This window comes from Monodon monoceros, unplaced genomic scaffold (genome assembly GCF_005190385.1).
Source record: "Monodon monoceros isolate NGI ecotype Baffin Bay Population unplaced genomic scaffold, NGI_Narwhal_1 Super_Scaffold_16, whole genome shotgun sequence".
Lineage (NCBI taxonomy): Eukaryota > Metazoa > Chordata > Mammalia > Artiodactyla > Monodontidae > Monodon > Monodon monoceros.
In genome coordinates, this window is record NW_021703772.1 from 71,512,530 (window position 1) to 71,533,274 (window position 20,745).

At 34.4% G+C, this 20,745-nt stretch overlaps 2 protein-coding genes across 9 annotated transcripts in view; one reads left to right on the forward strand and one right to left on the reverse strand.

Moving 5' to 3' along the window:
- The window catches only part of LOC114896665 (CD302 antigen), a 129,661-nt gene extending 118,063 nt beyond the window's left edge, over positions 1-11,598 (forward strand). For all 3 annotated transcript variants that reach the window (XM_029224781.1, XM_029224779.1, XM_029224780.1), the window contains 4 exons: positions 5,155-5,271; positions 6,069-6,242; positions 7,512-7,538; positions 10,961-11,598. In XM_029224781.1, the coding sequence (XP_029080614.1) occupies positions 5,155-5,271; positions 6,069-6,242; positions 7,512-7,538; positions 10,961-11,163 (521 nt within the window). In that variant the 3' untranslated portion in view covers positions 11,164-11,598. The remainder of the gene's footprint in view (positions 1-5,154; positions 5,272-6,068; positions 6,243-7,511; positions 7,539-10,960) is intronic.
- Positions 11,599-14,696: 3,098 nt separating this feature from the next.
- MARCH7 (membrane associated ring-CH-type finger 7) overlaps positions 14,697-20,745 on the reverse strand; it is a 47,994-nt gene continuing 41,945 nt past the window's right edge. The window contains exons 8-11 of one of the 6 annotated variants that reach the window (XR_003793871.1): positions 19,390-19,503; positions 17,863-17,911; positions 17,159-17,344; positions 14,697-15,365 (exon numbers count right to left, since the gene is read on the reverse strand). Coding sequence is in view for 4 of the 6 variants with exons in the window: in XM_029224784.1 (XP_029080617.1) it covers positions 17,762-17,911; positions 19,390-19,503 (264 nt within the window). In the remaining 2 variants the exon portion in view is untranslated. Of the gene's footprint in view, positions 17,912-19,389; positions 19,504-20,745 lie in introns of all 6 variants that reach the window. The other 5 variants (XR_003793870.1, XM_029224785.1, XM_029224786.1 and 2 more) reach the window with 5 other exon arrangements.

Genomic DNA, 20,745 nt, shown 5'->3' on the forward strand with positions numbered 1-20,745 from the left:
ATCCTAAGAAGTGCCACGTACTACTCAGTACATATTGTTTTCCTTAGGAATAAATGTAGGCATAGCCGTTTTAAATCCTACGAAGTGCCATGTAATACTCAATACATATTTTCCTTACTTGCTAAATGGTGTTGAACATTGGCTCTTTGAAAACAAGACATTTCCGACATGCTAATATGGTTTCACTCCAAGGAAATGGAGTAATAGGAATTTTGCTGGTCTTCCAAGATTTTTATTTATATATATATGTATGTACGTATGTACGTGTGTATGTATGGCTGTGTTGGGTCTCTGTTGCTGCGCGCGGGCTCTCTCTAGTTGCAGCAAGCAGGAGCCACTCTTCATTGCGGTGGCTTCTCTTGTTGTGGAGCACAGGCTCCAGGCGCGCGGGCTTCAGTAGTTGTGGCGCATGGGCTCAGTAGTTGTGGCTCACGGGCTCTAGAGCACAGGCTCAGTAGTTGTGGCGCACGGGTTTAGTTGCTCCGCGGCATGTGGGATCTTCCCAGGCCAGGGCTTGAACCCGTGTCCCCTGCATTGGCAGGTGGATTCTTAACCACTGCGCCACCAGGGAAGTCCACAAGATTTTTTTAAAGGGTGTTTCCCCAACAACTGTTTTCTATCTCTTTTTTAAAAACCATTTATGTCAGGTATACTTGGACATAAACACAGATTTCAATAAACAAATTACATTGGAGGCTCAGAGCCAAGAAAAGACATGTTCCTGTACTCCTATTAGCTTGTATGAACCACAAGGTCAGATTTCGTCGTCCAGCTTTAATACTTAACTTCAGCAGTTAAGCAACTGCATACTCTACAGAGGCATAGTTAATATTTGTTGACTGACTTCCTCTACAACTAAACTGTAGTTGATTGTATTTGCTAATTTTTTTTTTAGAAAAAGAAGCAAAATGAAATTGAAAACACCCAGCAACTTTGAGGCCTAATGTTTGATTATTTGAAGTCCATTAACTCTACTTGTTCAAGTGGAGTAGCCACTTAGGAATTTTAAATCGTAGTATATAAATTTGCTTATAAAGTTTATCTTGTGTCTAAAGAAAAATGTCTTTTCTTCCCAGTTAAATATTTATAAATTCAGTTGTCTTACTGATTTGATTATTTTTAATTTCTCATACATTTCTGATAATCTCATCATTTATTTGATCATCCTCTACATTTGCTTCCACTCTGGAAATATCCATTTCATTGATGAATCAGAAAATTAGCTAAAATTCGTTAATATTACCATTACTTTTTTTGGCTAGGGTAGTGTTTTGGTTTAGAACAGTAGGTGGACATGAATTCAGTGTTTGCTATATATGAAGAAGGAAAAGCATAAGGAATACTAGGACATTTACATTTGGATTTATAAAATCTTCACAGGTATACAAAATCCTATCTTAAACCTATAATTAGGGGTATAGAAAATAGGTGACTTGTTACCATTTGGACTGCTGAGAGCTATATTTAGAAATATTCCCAGTGCTTTGTGGTAATTTACTTGATGTAAGTTGTACTTATTTTGGGTACTGTTACTGTTCATCTAGGAAAATAATTGTGAGAGGCTAAAATTTTTCTTATTTTGCAACATTTACCTTTAATTTAGATATTTTCATTATAATAGAACAAATAAATATTTCCAGTCTTTCCTTTTTGTGATCTGTGTATGAGCTATGTCACTAGCCATAAAAAGAATTAAAAGACCCAAATTACATCTCAGCAGGTAGCATCACTGGTAATGCATTGTAAAAAAAAAATTCGCTTGAGCACATGTGTTCTTCAGGGATTTGTGCTATCATTTGTTAAAGAAAATTAAAGTGTGTCTTTTTTCCTGACATATTAATTTAAGTTTATACAGTATTTACTTAAATTGCAATGTTAAAAATCATTCAAGTTCCATTGGCTGACACAAGGTCAGAGAAAGGAATGAAAATCTCATCTCTGAACACCTAAGCCTAAACTCTAACCTAGTTAAATATTGCCCTTGAGGATTTTTCTAAAATGGCCTTTTGGTTACATTTCACAACTAAGTACAAGTAAGTACGAGGGTAAAACAGATTAAAAGTCTGTATGATATTTAACAGGAGGTGATAGCAGCTAGAACTGATAAGAAAACCATAATAGAATTTTTGAAAATGGAGCTATGACTGAGAGAGAGAACCTTGCTGAATTCTAACTTTGGATTAAAGTATTAAGTATTTTAGAGGCTTCCCTGGTGGCGCAGTGGTTGAGAGTCCACCTGCTGGTGCAGGGGACGCAGGTTCGTGCCCCGGTCCGGGAGAATCCCACATGCCACGGAGCAGCTGGGCCTGTGTGCCATGGCCGCTGGGCCTGCACGTCCGGAGCCTGTGCTCCGCAACGGGAGGGGCCATGGCAGTGAGAGGCCCGCGTACCACACACAAAAAAAAAAAAAAAAAAAAAGTATTAAGTATTTTAAAGGTCAGTCTTATTTTTTCTTTTCTTTTAAAAGTTCTTAATTACATGATTAGTGCACAGTCGCTATATAGAAAAGCACATATGCAAATATTTAAAAAATAAAATTACCCTAAATTGTACCATCCTAAGGAAATGTAATGACTATTAACATTTTGGTGAGTATCCTTCTAGACTTCCAACCCCTCAGGCAGATATATTTTAATAAATATTTGATATATATGTATATATACATGTATATATGTATACATGTATATACTATATGTACATATATATTTCCATAATCTACATTTTCCCTTAAACATTTTCCATGGCAGTAAATATAGAATGCATATTTCCTAATAACTGTACACTATTCCTCTATATAGATATGCCGTAATTGATTTAATCCTCTAATATTGGTTATTAAATTATTTCCAGTCTTCCAGTGTTGTAAATGTGATGATCATCAATGATTGTGCCTATTTGAGCAGAGCCAATGATTGCCTTGCATACATCTTGCCAAATTGTCTCCAAAAAGGTTTTACTAATTTTTACTCCAACTAACCACTTATGAGTTCCTATTTTTCTACACCCTAAGCCAGCACTGTTTAATTGGCACGTCTGAAACTCTTTTCATTCTTTTACCAGTGAAACTGCATTTTTCACACACTTCTTGTGTTACATTTCCTTTCGTGAGGGTGAATTGTCTTTTTTTTTTAATTGAAGTATAGTCGATGTACAATACTAAGTAAGTTACAAATTGAACAATATAGTGATTCACAATTTTTAAAGGTTTTACTCCATCTTTGGTTACTATAAAATATTGGCTATATTCCAGTGTTGTACAATATATCCTTGTAGCTTATTTTATGCATAATAGTACCTCTTAATCCCCACCCCTATGTTGCCCCCTTCCCCCATCCCTCTCCCCACTGGTAAGCACTAGTTTGTTTTCTATACGTGTCTACTGCCTTTTTAACAGTCTGAGACCAATTTTTTTTTCTTCTATTAAGGTGTTTGCCTGTTATTTTTTATTCATAACAGAGCTTTAGTCTGCCCAGTTTTTCTTCTTTAACAGTATGGTTTGTCTGGGGGGAGATTTTAGGTCCTGTAGTTTTCTTTTCCCCTGTAGTTAAATTTATTTTTTAAGCCTCTTTTAAAAGATGTGAAAGTAATTGCCTAATACAAATTTTTCTTACCACGTCATGACCTAATGGTTCTTTCTCGTCTCCATGTATCTGTTAATTACCAAAAAGTTACTGATTTTAGAGTGGTGTGATAAATACAATGGCCTATTATTTAAGTTTCCTATAATTTCTCAGTGTGTTCCCTGGATCAGCAGCATCAGTGTCACCTGGGAACCGGTTAGGAATGTAAATTCTCAGGCCCCATGTTACTCCAGCTAAATCAGAGCCAACACTGTTTTAACAAGCCCTCCATGTGATTCTGGTGCACACTAAAGTTGGAGAGCCACTGATCCAAGGCAGTATTCTCAAGTTTTCGGAAGTTTTTGTTAAGTCAGGATGATTTTGCAAGAATGTGATTTAATAATAGGAAAGACTTCCTCATCTCTCCATGTAGTACCTGGATTAGTTGTAGTACCCAAAGCTTCCAAGATAACTTTAAAAATGTTTAGGATCAATGACTTCTCCTTGGAAAATTATGAAAATTTTAACTTCTAAAATTACTGAGACTGGAAAGTCATGTTTCTTAGAAACATTTTGATGTTTATTCCTCACTTAGCTGAGTACAGCTGAAAGGATGTATTTTTCCCAGGGGTTAGATGTACCTTCCCCACCAGATTTCTGGTTGCTTTTAAGCTCTGATGTTATCATTCATTCTTCACTTGCAAAAACATGCAGTATCATGAGAGAAACGAACTCCATTAGCGTTTTCTCCTAAGTATTATCCAGTTAAGACAGTGGAATGATTTTTTTAATTTGCAAGAGAATCTTTGTTGGGTTAAGAAACAAGATTAAATATATCTGGGAAAAGTGAAGTTATTGCTAATATTTTATAGGCTGCTATGTAGCTTATAGATTGAAAGGCTAAAAAATGTGAGACATAAAATATATGTGGCTGCTGCTCTTTACTCAAACCAGGTGAGACAGTAGCAGGAAATATCAGCTATCCAATGAGAACAAGGACCAAGGACCTCCTTTATCACTTTCCCTAACCAGAACTTCCCTAAGGGCGACCACAGAGGAAAATATGGGAAGGCATAGGCATCAGGCAGCAGGCACATGGTGGCCAGTTAAGTGAGGCAGGTCAGACACTGCTTGTTACTTGAACTTCACTAGGTCTTGGGACTGTTCTGGCAAGTTGCCCTGGTAGTTTTCAGCTCTCCTCAGTGTGGTCAGAGCTACTCCTCCCTATAATTGTGAACTGAGGGCAGGAGGGGCCATGATTGCTAGAGGAAGGGGCAGTGAAAAGTTGAGATGCAGGAAGTGTGTTCTACTGCTCCAGCCTTCCCATGATGTTTTCTTTCCGTGTTGTTTACGAGATTACTAACCCTAAGTGAATGAAATAAAAAGTATGATTCTGTTCAGTTTATCACATTATCATTTTACTTTTCTCATGAGTATATTGTCTCTTCAGAAATGTGCATGACATTTTCAAGCTTAATTTTTTAAAAGGATGTAAAATATAATGTATTATAATAATGTATAATTTGTATATATTTCATGTGATTTTCACTGATTTGGGGAACATGCTGATTTCCTCTCCCTAAAATAATTTCAGGAGCAGACATGATAAGCATACATAATGAAGAAGAAAATGCTTTTATACTGGATACTTTGCAAAAGCAATGGAAAGGCCCAGATGATATCCTATTAGGCATGTTTTTTGACACAGATGGTAAGTGATATTTATACTTAAATTGTTTCTTACATTTTTTTCTTAATGTTAGTAAAACTGATAACTTTCTTTTAGATTCTTCAATTCTGTAGTTCGCTATTTCCTGTGGTTTCCAGGGATTGTATTTTCAGTATGCACCCATGTACCACAGCTTTCCCCTGAGCAGCTCAATGTGTGTCACATATGAAAGTTAATTCTTTCATCTGGATTAAAATATGGTTCTAGACTCAGTATTTCTGTAATATGGTAGGGTAATAAAAATTGGTACTAGTGTCAACAATAGGATAGACAACTGTCAGGGTAATACTATGTAAATGTATTTACTGTCACTGTTGAAAATAGAAAGTACATAATTTTCAAAATGAAGTGAAATTACTAAGGTTACCATTAACATTTTAACTATTTTCTTGACTATTTCTTCATGAAAATTATATATATATTTTAATCACAAATGGGATCTTCTTCAGAACCTTTTTGAACCAGTATCTTTTGCCTGTGTACAGGATATGTTCCTCCTTCTAATTTAAATCCTACAATCAGAAGTTTAGACCAGACATTATCTTAGTAACTTCCCACCTTTAAAACTAGACCCAGGAAATCCCTGGTGGTCCAGTGGTTAGGACTCCATGCTTTCACTGCTGAGGGCCCGGGTTCGATCCCTGGTTAGGGAACTAAGATCCCACAAGCCATGAGGCGTGGCCAAAAAGTTTAAAAAAAATAAAGCTAGACCCTTTCTTTGACTTTCTTTTAACACATTTTATACTGTCATAATGTTAAAAATTTTCCTTAACTGACAGATGACAGCTTCAAGTGGTTTGACAAGTCAAATATGACATTTGTTAAGTGGTCAGACCAAGAAGATGGTGAGGATCTAGTTGACACCTGTGCCTTTTTGCACACCAAGACAGGTGATTGGAAAAAAGGAAATTGTGAAGTTTCTTCTGTGGAAGGAACCCTTTGTAAAGCAGCTAGTAAGTATAATTGAAGGCCTTTTTCCATTCTAAGAGAGGTGGGGAAAATAGGGCTGGTTTTAAAATAATTTTCTTTGTGATGTGTGCCTCAATATAAAGAGGAAGTAAGACTTCAGAAGATACTGGGTTGGTTTGCTCCCAAGAATCTTGGAAGTCAAATATGTAATCCTATTACATTTCAGAGGTAGGGCCAGATCATGTGAACCAGGCATACTTTTATTCTATCTGCTTATTCTTAGAGCTTCTAAGAAGTCAAAAATTTCTTATGTTGTTCAAAGGAATTATAATAGCCTCTTTGTGATTTGGTTAAACAGTGGAAGTGGTGAAAAATAATCATGGCTGATTCCAGAATTCTAATGTTAGCGTACAAAGAATTTGATTCAAGGACATCTTTGATTAGGCCAAGAAAAATTGCATCCTAGTTTATAATTTACTCTGGATTAAAGTATAAGTTTTTTTCTCACATATCACAGTGCTTTCTAATGAACAAAATTATCCTGTCCCAAAATATTTTCATATTATTGTTAAACATTAGACAGTTCTTTTATGTTTTAGAAAGAATTGTTTTCTCACTAAAGACATTTAAATTTCAAAATACGATTTTGGGTTGCTTGAAACAAGACAGAAACAGCCATTTCCCGCATTGCATCCTTAATATTCCCCCCTTCTACTCCAACTGCAAACCAAAACTATACATCTGCCTCCGATTACTTCCTTTCTTTACATCTGGAACTACATACAATTTTTTTTTTTAACTTGCCTCAGCAGGGTTTTTGACTGATCAGTCACACTTTTATGGTAGTAGCATTTGACTTCCAATATTTGTTGAATTTTTAGAAAGTTGGTTCTTTTCATATACTATGCCTCAGGGCACCATTATATAAGCCAAATTTTTAATTAAACTATAACTTCAAAACATCAGAAATAGTGAGCAAGTCTGTACTACCAAGGTAAGGTCACAGTTATATACTTTTACTGTTTCTACAGACTTTCCAACCCAAATCCTCTTATTTCCCTCACTTCATCACACTGTCTTTTTCTTGAGTTCCCTTATTCTTTTTCCACCAACTGAGCTAATGAGTTTTTACCTCTCTACATCCTTTTTTAAAAAAACTGAGTTCAAAACAGATAATACAGACACATGACCAAGCAACAGAAATATGGGTAATACTAAGCTATTAAAGGGTTCGTTTTAAACTACTTTGAAAGTGTTTAGAAGCATTCTTCGAATAAGGCATGCTTAAATTATGATTTTCTTTTGTATTCTAGTCCCATATGAAAAGAAATATTTATCAGGTAAGTATGGTCTTTTGTTAAATTTTTCCCGCAAGAAAGAATATATTAAGATTCTAGCATATTAAAGTAGTACTGAAGACCTCTTTAATTATATGACAGTGTAAAGTAGAACAACTTTTATAAGAATACAGAAAGACTTGACACTTTAAATATATCTGCAAGTTATGTATGAAATGAACATTTTTTTAAAACCAAATTCTATCTCCTCATTGCTCCATTATCTGTTTTTGTGGAAAATGACTGCATCTTTTGTTAAAAAATTTTTTTCTTATAGTTGTAATTACAGTTCATGAAGAGTCTGTCTTAGGGCTTACTAAATGCATTTTTTGGGAAAGGAACAGGTAATATATTTACATGGTTCCAAAAGCAAAACTATATAAGGCAAACACTGAAAACTGTCTCCTCCCACTGTGCCTCCTTCCATCCTATTCTACCTGAACCCTTATTGGGCACTAATTCAGTTTCTTCTTTAAATGTCTAGTGTTTCTTTTGCCAACATAAACAAATTAAGAGATATGACTTACTTTTTTATTCACTAAATATCTCTCCATATCATTACCTATAGATAAATCTTCATTCTTTTTTACAACTGTATACTCTTCCATTGTATAGATACATTCAATTATTTACTAACTCCAGACCCCTACTGGGTTGTTTCCAAACATTTGCTATTATTACAGTGCTGCAAGGAATGAATCACCTTGCACAAAAACATGTTTATCTTAGATTCCCTGAAATATAACTGCCGTATTGAACATGAATATATAACTTTGATCAATACTGATAGTTTCAGAGAAATTGTACCATTTTGCATCCCCAAAAATAATGTATGAATGCCAGTTACGAAATTTTTGCAAATTGTGTAGCATAGTTTTAACCTCCATATTTTTGATGTGTAATTAACTGAGGATAAAATGCAGCATCTTAAATGTACACCTTGATGGTTGCTTATGTATATACCTGTATAACCACCACTCAAATCGAGATAGAACATTTCCATCACACCACAAAATTCCCGCATGCCCCTCCCAATAAATGCCCACCCTACCAGCATCCACCCTACAGGCAACCACTTTTGATTTCTATCATCATAGGTTAGAGTTGTTTGTTCTTGAACTTCACGTTAATGTAACTTTTCTGTCAGAGTATTTTGATTCATCAGTGCTGCACATATATATTGTACTTTTTCTACTGCTGCATATACTACTTTATAAACACACCATAATTTGTCCATTCTCCTGTCTATGGATATTTGATCATTATTAGTCTGGCATGAATGTGATCGCACTATGAACATTCTCATACTTTTTTTTTTTGGACCTTTGTTCTCATTTTCCTTGAGAGTGAAACAGCCATAGGGTAGCTAATAATGTTTAGCATTATTAGAAATAATCAATTTTTCAAAGTGGTTGAACCATGTTAACATTCCTGCTGACAAGTTCCATTTGCTCTACGTCCATCTGATGATGGTCTTGTCAAATTTTAGCCATTCAGATGGGTATGTAGGGTGATCTTATTTTTATTTTTTTTGCGGTACGCGGGCCTCCCACTGTTGTGGTCTCTCCCGTTGCGGAGCACAGGCTCCGGATGCGCAGGCTCAGCGGCCATGGCTCACGGGCCCAGCCGCTCCGCGGCATGTGGGATCTTCCCGGACCGGGGCACAAACCCGTGTCCCCTGCATCGGCAGGCGGACTCTCAACCACTGCGCCACCAGGGAAGTCCCAGTGATCTTATTTTAATTTCCCTGATGAAAAATGAAATTGAGCACCTTCACACATTTATTAGCCATTTGGATATCTTCTTTTATAAAATGCCTATTCTTTTGCCCTTATTTTTTCGTTAATATCATGATTACTCAGTTTGGAGCTTGCTATGACAGAAGAGGAAAGGAGTGTTTATGGGTTCACTGGGTTCATGTGTATATAGGAGAGTTAAATCCTCAACTCTTCTATAAGATGAATGTAACATCTAAAAAAAATCAAACAAAGCACCACCTCACACTCATTAAGCTGGCTATCAAAAAGAAAAAAGAAAGGGAAGAAAGGGAGGAAGAAAGGGAGAGAGAGAAAGAGAAAGGGAGGGAGGGAGGGAGGGAGGAAGGAAACAAAAGAAAGAAAACAGAGGGACTTCCTGGTGGTCCAGTGGTTAAAACTCTGTGCTTCCACTGCAGGGGGCACAGGTTTGATCCCTGGTTGGGGAACTAAGATCCCACATGCAGCACGGTGCAGCCAAAACCAAACCAAACCAAACCAAAAAGGAAAAAACAGAAAATAACGAGTGTTGACAAGAATGTGGAGACCGTGGAACCTCTGTGCACTACTGATGGGAATGTAAAATGGTGCATCCACTGTGGAAACAGTACAGGAGCTTCCCCAAAAATTTAGCATAGAATTACCATATGATCCAGTATATACCCAAAAGATGTGAAAACAGGGACTTGAACAGAATTTAAACAACCATGTTTATAGCAGTATTATTCTCAGTAGCCAGAAAGGTGGAACCAAATCAAGTGTCCATCTACAGATGAATGGGTAAGTAAAACATGGTATATACATAGTGTGAATATTATTCAGCCTTAAAAAGGCAATTCTGACACACGCTACAACATGCATGAACCTGGAGGACACTAGGCTAAGTGAAATAAGCCAGTCACAAAAGGACAAATACTGTATGGCTGTAATTATTTGAGGTACCTGGAGTAGTCAGCCTCAGAGACAGAAGGTAGAATGGTGGTTGCCAGGGGCCGGGGAGAGGGGGGAATGGGGACTTAATATTTAATAACAGTTTTCAGGTTTGCAAGATGAAAGTTCTATAGTTGAATGGTTGTGACACAGCACAACAATGTAAATGTACTTAATGCTACTGAACTGCACACTTTAAAATGGTTAAGATGGTAAATTTTGTTATGCATATTTTACAATTAAAAAAATTTTAAAATCAGAGAACAGTATAAGCATGCATGGAGGCCAATAACAGAAGTAACAAGAGTGGCTGCTTTGAGGAATGGTAATTAAGGGTGAGTAGTAGTAGGGCAGGAAGAACACAGTATTATCATTACATACCCTGTAAAACTATGAATTTTAAGCTATGCACATGTATACTCTGGATAACATAAAGTGATATATGCAAACAGAAATATATGGTGAAACCTTCAGTGTGGATAATTTCCATTTTAGGATCTTAAAGTAGACTGGAGACCTGCAAAGTTTATTTCAAATTTTGAAGTATGGCAATTATTCAAGCTAAGAAATACAAATCTTGATAGGAATAAATGTATGTAACTGTTTTTCTAACCAATGTGAGAAATTCTCAAAATAGTGAAATATTTATGTGATGAAACTATATTTGTGCTCCCCAAAAAGCAATGCTATCAACTTGTGTATCCTGATTTCCCATATTTTCTTTTGTCTTTTCCTTTTCAGATAACCACATTTTAATATCAGCTTTGGTGATTGCTAGCACAGTAATTTTGACAGTTTTGGGAGCAGTCGTTTGGTTCCTGTACAAAAGAAGTTTGGATTCTGGTTTCACCACAGTTTTTTCAGCTGCACCCCAATCACCTTATAATGACGACTGTGTTTTAGTAGTTGCAGAGGAAAACGAATATGATGTTCAATTCGACTAAGGTTCTGGAAATCTCAGATTAAGACATCAAATACCTTGACAGTGATTCCTATGCAAGATTTTAATATAAAACCTAACAATGAAAATCATGGTTTTTATGATGTATTACCTAATTCCAGTAACGTTCACTATTCTCATGTAATCACTGACTGTGACAAAAATTAATCTTTAGGATTATAAGAACAAAGTTTTTTAAAAAGGAATAATCTTAGATATAATTTAATGGTTTTAACCACCTCCCCAAATGCACCTTTCACTTGAATGAAGGAAAGCTTAAAGCCCAAGTATTAATAGTAAATCAGGTTAAAAAAAAAAACAAAAAAACCCAGTCTACTTGTTTTACCTCCTCCATCTTGCCTCCCAGAGTGAGTTGAACCACCTTGGTTTATAGTTGAATTAAAAAAAAAAAGAAAACTTCTACTTATCACTATAATTTTAGCAATCACTAGGCCTTTAGTAATTTCTATGGTCTTGCTCCTTTATCAGTAAGATATGGAGAATAAACCTGACCTTAAAATAGATTCTCTATATTTAGATATCACTTATGCTGGTTACTCTGATAATTCCTCTAATATTTCCATCTTCATGATTTACATGTAGAAAATTTTACAGATTTTTAACACCCCATATGCCATGTAATTATACAGTTTCAGTACTTTTAGAACACTGTTTTGGACCACAAACAAACAGTATTTAGCACTGATCATAAATGGTCAGAATTTCAGTAAGATTTAATAAATTTTGTGAAACAAAAAAATATTACAGCCATACCAGGAAGGTGTAGAGGAGGCTGGCATTGCGGGTAACTCTTGGGTCATAGTGTCCTTCAAGGATTTTTCTCCTACCGCCATATCTGTTCCTATATATCTCATGTTCCCCAAGCCTTGATGAAGTTTATCATTCAGTGACATGAAACCTGTGTAAGCAATAACTGCAGAGAAAAACTAAATACTACTGTAGTGATCATGTTCAAAGTTTTCAGTATGTGTATTGTACATTTTAAGACAATGGTGAAATAATCATTTGGGGGGTAAAAAATGAAAATGGAAGAAAGCTGAAACTATGATTTCTTTAGCAACTTAAAAACACAGTATTAGAAAAGATAATGTATGTACTTCACATAAAATTGTATTTACTTTACGGAGAAACTTGGAAGTGCGAGGAAAGTAATCTCTCTCCCTAATGCATATCCCATCTATCATCTTATGGGAATACTTTTCATATGGATAGAGACACTATCTCTCAAGGTTGACCAGTGGCAACGAAGTCCTAGCTTGCGCCATCTGTTTCCACTGGCCCCCATGAATCAGAAACATCCCTCGTCACAATTAATGGCAGTTTTCTTAATGAGACATGAATAACTGCAAAGTGAATAATGTGACTGTGTGGTACTAAAAAACAAATTTTATACTAGGTGTTATTACAAAACAATTTTATACTAGGTGTTATTACAAAACAATTATGCTCTGTAAAAGCTTTGAGATTTTGTGTATTGATTGAGATGTCTATTTTATTACTGATAGAGTATTAATAGTGCTGCTAATCGTGAACATTAGACTGGAATTCCTTACTGCTTGTGCTACTCAAATTCTACCACTCCTTTAAGAACTGAGGCCAGCCATCTGTTCCTTAAAGCTTTGTAACTATCAGTCACAGATCTTTACAGTATCTAATACAGTAGCCACTAGCCACATGTGGCTATTTAAATAAAGTTCATTTCCTCAATTGCACTAGTCATATTTCAAATGCTCAGATCACATGCAGTTAGGAGCTACCACGATGGGCAATGCAAATTGTAGAACGTTTCCATTATCATAGAAAGTTTCAGTGGACAATGCTGCTCTAGAGTCTCCCCTTCCACTTCTACATAACTAATTTTCTTCAGTTCATTTCAATAACTTCTACCTAATAATGACAGCTCTACCAAAATGGCTGTTTTAACTGATTTAATTTTCCATGTTTGATTTTATTTTCAAACAAGTCCTTAAAGACCCCGGTAATGCAGTGCTAAATCTTAATTCTCTTTATATATCTGAACATCTGTAGTAGGCCCTTGTATCTATTTGGTGGTCAACAGATAACTGAATCATTCAAGTCTTTGTTTATTTTTAATATTAACAGTAACATTAGCATGCCTGTTTATATTCAGAATGTATAAACTGCTTTCTTCAAACATCTTGGTTCTACCCAATAATGACAATGTAATTCTTATGTTTGGTGGCAACTATTACTACTATCATTACTTTTAGCTGCCATTTACTTTTAACTACATTTTCTTAGGAATTTGCAATCTTAAATTCTTAGGAACTTGAGTAGTATATGGTCTCTATTTTGTTCAGAATTTAAAGGTGATACCAATGAAAGATTTTTCTTATTCCCTCTAATTCACATTTACAGGACATATGAAGCTAATACAATATCGAAATACTAAGTGGTACAAAGGAACTACAAGAATACTATAAAGCCCAAGCCACTGTCTGTATCTGTCATTTAGCAGTTAATATAGCAAAACCATAAATAAATTGTATGCACACCAATGGAATGTTTTCTACCATTTACTTAAAATTTTTAAATAAAAAATTCTGTGGGTTAAGACACTACATTTTCATGCTGAGTTCTATTAAAAGCATAAATGTTTCAAATTCAAAGCATCCCTAAAGACCTGTAGAATAGATATTGATACTGACATCCTTAAATTTTGCATATCTGCTTTAAGGAAGGCAACGCAAAGATAACAGGCAGAAGTTGACAGGCAGAAGCTGAACAAATATTTTAGAAACAAACAATTATATTTCATATAAAATGGGATTTAAAATAAGATTCTTGGCTATAAGGTTTGAAGGCTTCTTTGAGCACCAGTTTAAAAGGAAACATTTCAAACTATAAAGTAAATCAATCAGTATGCACTTTATTTCAAGCCGAAGTTTTACATTAAGACCAACAATCTGACTGAATGTGGGCAAACTGTTGATTCACATGTGAGAAATTACATGGTTTCTATTTGGGTTCTGAAAAAGTAGCTGGACAAAAGACTTTATTTAACCTGAAACCCGCCTGAAGGCGTTTTTAAGTGTATCCTAAGGGTGTTGACAGAGAAAATATACAGTGTTATGGACATATACACAACTCAGGACCACAGTATGGTGAACAGTTAATGTTCATCTCTTCTCTAAAGGTAGTGAAAAATATTAAGTCATCAAATAAATGCTTAGAATTACCAAGGAACAGTTAAAAACGACCAGGATCCAAACAGGTTATTTATATCATATTTATCTATAAAGAAGTGACAACACTAAAAAACACATTGAAAACCAGTGTTTTAAATTCTGAATGTGGGATTTAAAAATATTTAACTTGAGACTGCAATAATATTTTTAACCAAATAGCATCTGACTGGCAATTCTGATATAATTTACAGCTGTAATATTCCTAAAAGGAATATCTACATACTATGGCCTATCAAATATAATCTGCATTTTGCACATCAATACAAAAATTCATCCATTTGTACACTTTATATATTTTAAAAATTAGACCATTGCTAAGTGAATTTAGAATTCAAATTAAATTTGGAAACCTAATATAATGAATGCTCTTCTTAACTTTCTCCCCATTCTTTTTTTTTTTTTAAACACTGGAAGCAAATGATTATGAAAATGAGACCGCAACTTAAGGCATTTTAAAAAGAAAAATAATTAGGTGCCATTTGGCAATTTATTCTAAAAGCATACTTTGTCCCACTTTTTTCACTAACGAGACTAAAACACCAACCTTTTTTCATAAATATAACTACAGTAATCACAACACAAAAAAGGGCTGTCAGCATTGCTTAGATATTTAAAACAAGGGTAACACTTTCCCCACTCATCTAAAAGAAAAATACTTTTAATTAACAGTTTATAAACATCAGATTCACTGGCCATGTTAAAAGGCCCAGCAGAATTTTAATTCAGCAACACTTGAGAATGAACATATATATACATGCATAATATGTGTGTGTGTGTATATATATATTTTTTTCATTCTATATATATATATAGACAGTAAATGTATTCAATAGGTATTTCCCCAGAAAATTAATTCATACTTAATTGCCAGTTTTAATAAACACTGTTCACAGATCATCCATTTGTCTCATATGAAGTTAGGCAATATCAAATGTTCTGTTATGGTCTCCATCTTCTTCAGAATCATCCTCTGAAGCTGTTGAAAGAAAACAGGATGATCAAGAATGATTTTAAGGGGGATGAGAATGGAAGTGTAAGTATGAAGCCAGAACAGCAATGACTTGTACGATAAAAACCCCAATGTAGTATATGCCAGGGTTAGGGCGGTCTGACTGTGGGTGAGGCCCTTCTACAACGCTCCCACCCCGACACTTTTTCTTCTGTTAGTTTATTAAAATGAAAATGTTTAAAAATGTGATTCAAGAACATCTAAAAAGTTTCTGGGATCAATTTGTGTTCATAGTAGCTAATGAGAAATACACTAGAGAAAGAAAGAGTAAACTTAAGGCAAGTGCTCTCACACACCTGAGTAGAATCTGGCTTATTACCGCTGCATGTTTGATGTATCCGATGAGAATGAAAAAAAATGTACATAGAATAACAGGTTATGGGTGTTCTTGAAATTTACATCAGAGCTATGTCTATACAATGCCAAGAAAAAGCTCTAGTTAGTCAAAAAAGCTTTATATAGACACAGCCTAAGTTAATATAATTGGATTTAGTAAAAACCTTTTGTTGAGGTTATTCCTATGCCTCCACGTTGTCAGAAATTTATCACTCTTGCAACATGTCCGACCTCAATTTATTTTAAAGTCATTAGTGGCTCAAGAGTTTAATATAAAACTTTCACGAACGTCTTTAAGAAGGACACAGTAAGTACAAGACTATGTAACTGTCTGCATGTGAAGGAAAACGGAAGTTCACTAAACATCCTACCAGCATTTCCCCTATTATCAAGGGCAGAAAGGTTAAATGTACACTCTTCTTGTATTTAATACTGGACAATTTAAGGGCAACCAGCAAATGGAATCAACAAGAAAAAATTATGCAACACGTATAGATGAAACTTCAATCTCCATATATTTACCTTGCAGAAATTTAAAATCCACTTTAAATAAATATCAAGCATATACTTAGCTCATGAAGAGTAAATCCTATGCTTAACTTTTATGCAATATCATGGAGAAATGTTAAACTAAAAAATAAAATAGCTTTTCAGAGAATTTCTCATGTTTTCTACTGGATTAACTCTACAGAACAAAATTCAGTCAGAACCAATTTTCAGAATGTATTAATACTCTAGTACTTAGAAGTTAACTTGTAGCACCCACATCTTTCACTCTCAGTTGAGTCTGGGTATATATTTCAACTTCACCGTTTCCCTCTCATTCACAGGTTGGGAGTAGACCCTCCTATATGTTTAGAAAACTAAATTCTAAATGAGAATGTTAGTTAAAAAAAACAAGCAATCTGGGGAAAATGTACACTGCAACAAATTACTCTCATCACATTTGACAAAGTATCAATTACAATTTACAAGACAGAACTAATCTTTGTACTAGCTAACATGATGGATCTGAACTAAGAAGGAATGAAGGAAAAAAAGATTTACACTAATGAAGTCCCACTTTATTATACCATTTGATTCCTTTATATACCATTTCCACACATACTAACTAAAATTGTGAAAATGCATTACCTAGTTGTACCTCTAATCCTTTTAAAACTTAAAAAAAAAAAAAAACCTTACTTCAAAGGATGCTAAGCTTTCTCTAGAGGTAAAAATATTATGCACACTACAGGTTAACAGTCCAAGTATTCTGAAGATGAGTATAGAAGATAATCAATTGGAGAATACATATATAAAAACACTTCAAAGAGTGTACTGGAATCTGATCATGGGATGCCAGTTGCTTTGGGTGAAAAAGCACAATAGGGTAATCTTGGATTCCCAGGAACTGTTCCAGAGCCACCAATATCTGTGCCCACCTGGTATGAAGCACCCTGGAGGTTGTAGGACTTTGAGAAGAGGGTAAGCTGTGCAGATGCCTGTAAAGATTTGGGCATTAAGTGCCTTCACATAGGAGCCCAGGCAGAAGTCCTAAAGCTGGAACGTGATCTTAAGAGATTGGAGCTGCTGGCGGAGCTGGCTGCCTATTAAAGGTCCATGAGGACCTGAACAAGGAGCAAAAAAAAAACAAAAAACTATGGCTTCTGTTAGGGACTCAGAATTAGGACTCTTTCACCATTATATTCCTAGAGCTATATATAAACCCAGGGAACACCTTTTATGATCTAACAAAGCTAAAGAACAAGTAAAATTTCACACACAAAAAATCTAAAGAAGTGTGTTTTGATTAGTAGTTAAACGTCTTCTTTTAAAAAAGTGTTAACATTAAAAGTGTTAAAATTAAGGTGATTAAATATATTTTTTTATTTTAAATAAAATACCGATGGTTATAATAACACCCTTCCATACATTAAAATTAATTTAATTTTTAAAAAATAGGCTCTTAAAAAACTAGTGTCAGTTGCCCAGCCCATCTTTCCCAAATCAATTATTCTGGTATTATTAAGCCTATAAATGAAGCTCTAATTTGGTAGAAAGAGTATATATATACTTAGGTTTTGCTCTGTGGGTTTAATTTGCAAAAGTAAATTCAACAAGTCTGGGGAGGGGAAATTCCACCTACTTTCGAGATCTTCCATATGTGCCTGAAGAGTTCTTGCAAGGTTAATAAACTAGAAACAATGCAGAAAGAAATACAGTAGTTTAAATGTAGCAAATGGATCTAAAGAGAGAATCAGTATAAGAGATTCATTTCTACTTAAAAGTCAAACATAATTTTAAGCCTCTAAATAGGGGGTCTTTCTCCCCCCACATCAAAACTTACAAGCTTAAGGATATGATTTTTTTAAATGTCTTATATAATCATTATTACCTATGTAAAAATCATATATTAATCATGTAGAAATTGGGAGCAGATATAATATTCTATGAATACCGCTGTCTTCTTGCATTGATATAATACTTCCAAAAACTATGGAGAAAAAAAATTAAACCTCTGCATTTTGGACCCAAGTGAACTTTAGTGGTCAATTAAAATAATAAATCAGTATTTTCCTGCCTAGAAGTATTACATTTGACTCCGTACTTTTAAAAAAATCATAAAAGTGACTTCCACTTTAATATTAACTTGTGTATACCTTTTACAAAGGCATGAATTCAACACATATTATTATATACTTCATATGGTTCATTCACTCTGAAGAGATAAGTTGCCTGTTTAGAAATCAAGAGCTCTTTGCTCAAATTCTGAAAGCTCTTGATAGTTCGTTCTCTTTTCTCTGAATGATAATAAATCTGTCAACTGGCTCACAGGAATAGTGTTTACATGATTACAGAAAAATGTTCTACCCATATACACTGAATTGGCTATTTGATAATTTTCAAAATATAATGGAAACATTATACCTCACCATAAACTCTACTAAATTTTCATCACCAAGAGAATATCTATATAAAAAATAGTTTGAAGGATATGTTTATGAACACATTTCAAGATATTAGGTGTTCAGAATGCTACTGTAATGAGATATAGACTCTAGTCCCCGCTACATAAAATGGGCAAGGCAGTATAAATTTCCATAACAGTACCATTTAATTAAAAATACCTAACAAACAGCTAGCTTAAGTGTTAAATTAAGGCAATAGGGTATAGACTAAATACCAAATAGTCCAGATCTTAAGTGGTTTGAAATACGGAGGCTTAAAAACTACTACACTGGTAATCTTTTACAAGATAGTAACAAATAAATTGAAGTTAATTTCCCATACTCTTTCAGTTTTTGGAGTTCAATTTCAGGTTTCTAAGTTAAAATACTGAGTCTTGTTTTTGTTTTTTAATTAAAAAGAGCATTTTCCTTAGTACTTCCAATTCTGTCCCCGTTTTTCACTGAAATATATTCCAATCACCTTCAAGAGCTAGAAAATTACTTCTTTTTCTAAAACAGCTTTATGAGAAAATAAGGCTGCTTGATAAAGAGGTAAGGCAGACAGCAATTTCTATTAAATCTACAGTACCTTTAATTTTAAGAAAGATTTTAATCTAAGAACTCCCCAAAGGAAATAGACTGTGAACATATAAAACAATCTGCTTTCCAAAGCAAACACTTGTTGCATCACATCCTCCCTTTTCCCCTGCTCCAAGGTTACTTACTCGGACACGTGTGCTTGGTTCATTCGTATTTCCCATCATATCAGAAAAGCTCTGTTCGCACAAGTGCAGTAACACAACTAGGTAGAGACCAGAGCTGATAAACTCATACTCAGCCTTCAAAAGGGAAGCAAACGAGAAAAAGAATATGGAGAATGAAAAATTAATAGACAAGAGATCGACATCCAAAGTATACTGAGAAACTAGAGGAAATGTATTCATATCCAGTCTACAGCATCATCCATTAAACCAAGAAATAAAAAGTCACGCTCCATAATTTCATAATTTTACTAATGCTGTAAGGTGTACAAATAGGTGTGTGAATATCCTCTTTATTTTCATACAGTCTTCTTTTATGTAATTTATATAAAAGTGGGACTTTTAACTCATTTGATGGTAGAACGAATGCTCTGGTTCTATCAAGTTATAATGTGCCTAACAGATTTTATTAATACAAATGGCTACAAATGTTTACTTAAAATTATCATTTCATCTATAGCTAAATCAATAAATTATACAATTAAAACCTAGTCAAATGGGTCAAGTGTCTATTACATAATATAATTAACTTTAAGGCAACAGCAAATATAAAAATGAACTAATAAAGGTAATAGAGTAACTGTTCTTCGTATCATTCACATAGAAATTTATAGTGGGTAAAAACTGTCCTTTGGTTCAAACTTGTTGTTCTGAAGCTAAGAATACAAGTCATGAATATCGTGTTATTAAAAACCTAATCTGTCCTGTAATTTTTATATAGTGAACTACCTGTAAGTTGTACCATTTTTGGCAATTAACTCATCTGAAGTTAAGAACTATATGTTCTTAGTAACAACTTCAGCAAGTAACTGGTTATCAGATTCCACAGAGCATTCAAGAAATCTGAAATTGACTTATTAAAACTTTCTTTGAATCTTCACTTACTTTTCTTATTTTTAACTTAAAAGGAAATAAATTTATGTCCTCAAAATTTTTTTTTAAATTTTAATGCTTATCACCTTGAAAAAATTGAAGCTACTGGACAATGAGGAAATAAACTGCATTAAACTAATCATTTCAAATGAGAGTAGTTCTTGGGCCCCCAGAATCCAAGATTCACACAGAACAAAGAAGTTAAAGCCAGGAAGCTTAATCAAGACTGTCATTGCTTTTACAATGACTCCACCTAATATTTCCTCACACTTAAATTATTTAAGATTGTGGGTCATTAAATCCTTGGAGAACCATGAAAACATTCCTGGTTGAATCGAAATGCCAAAGAACCACCTTTAAGAGACATGATGGAGCACCTAGAGAAGGAAGAATGGCAGAAGAAAACCATCCTTTGAAACCTACGCTCATTTTGAGAAGATGAAAAAA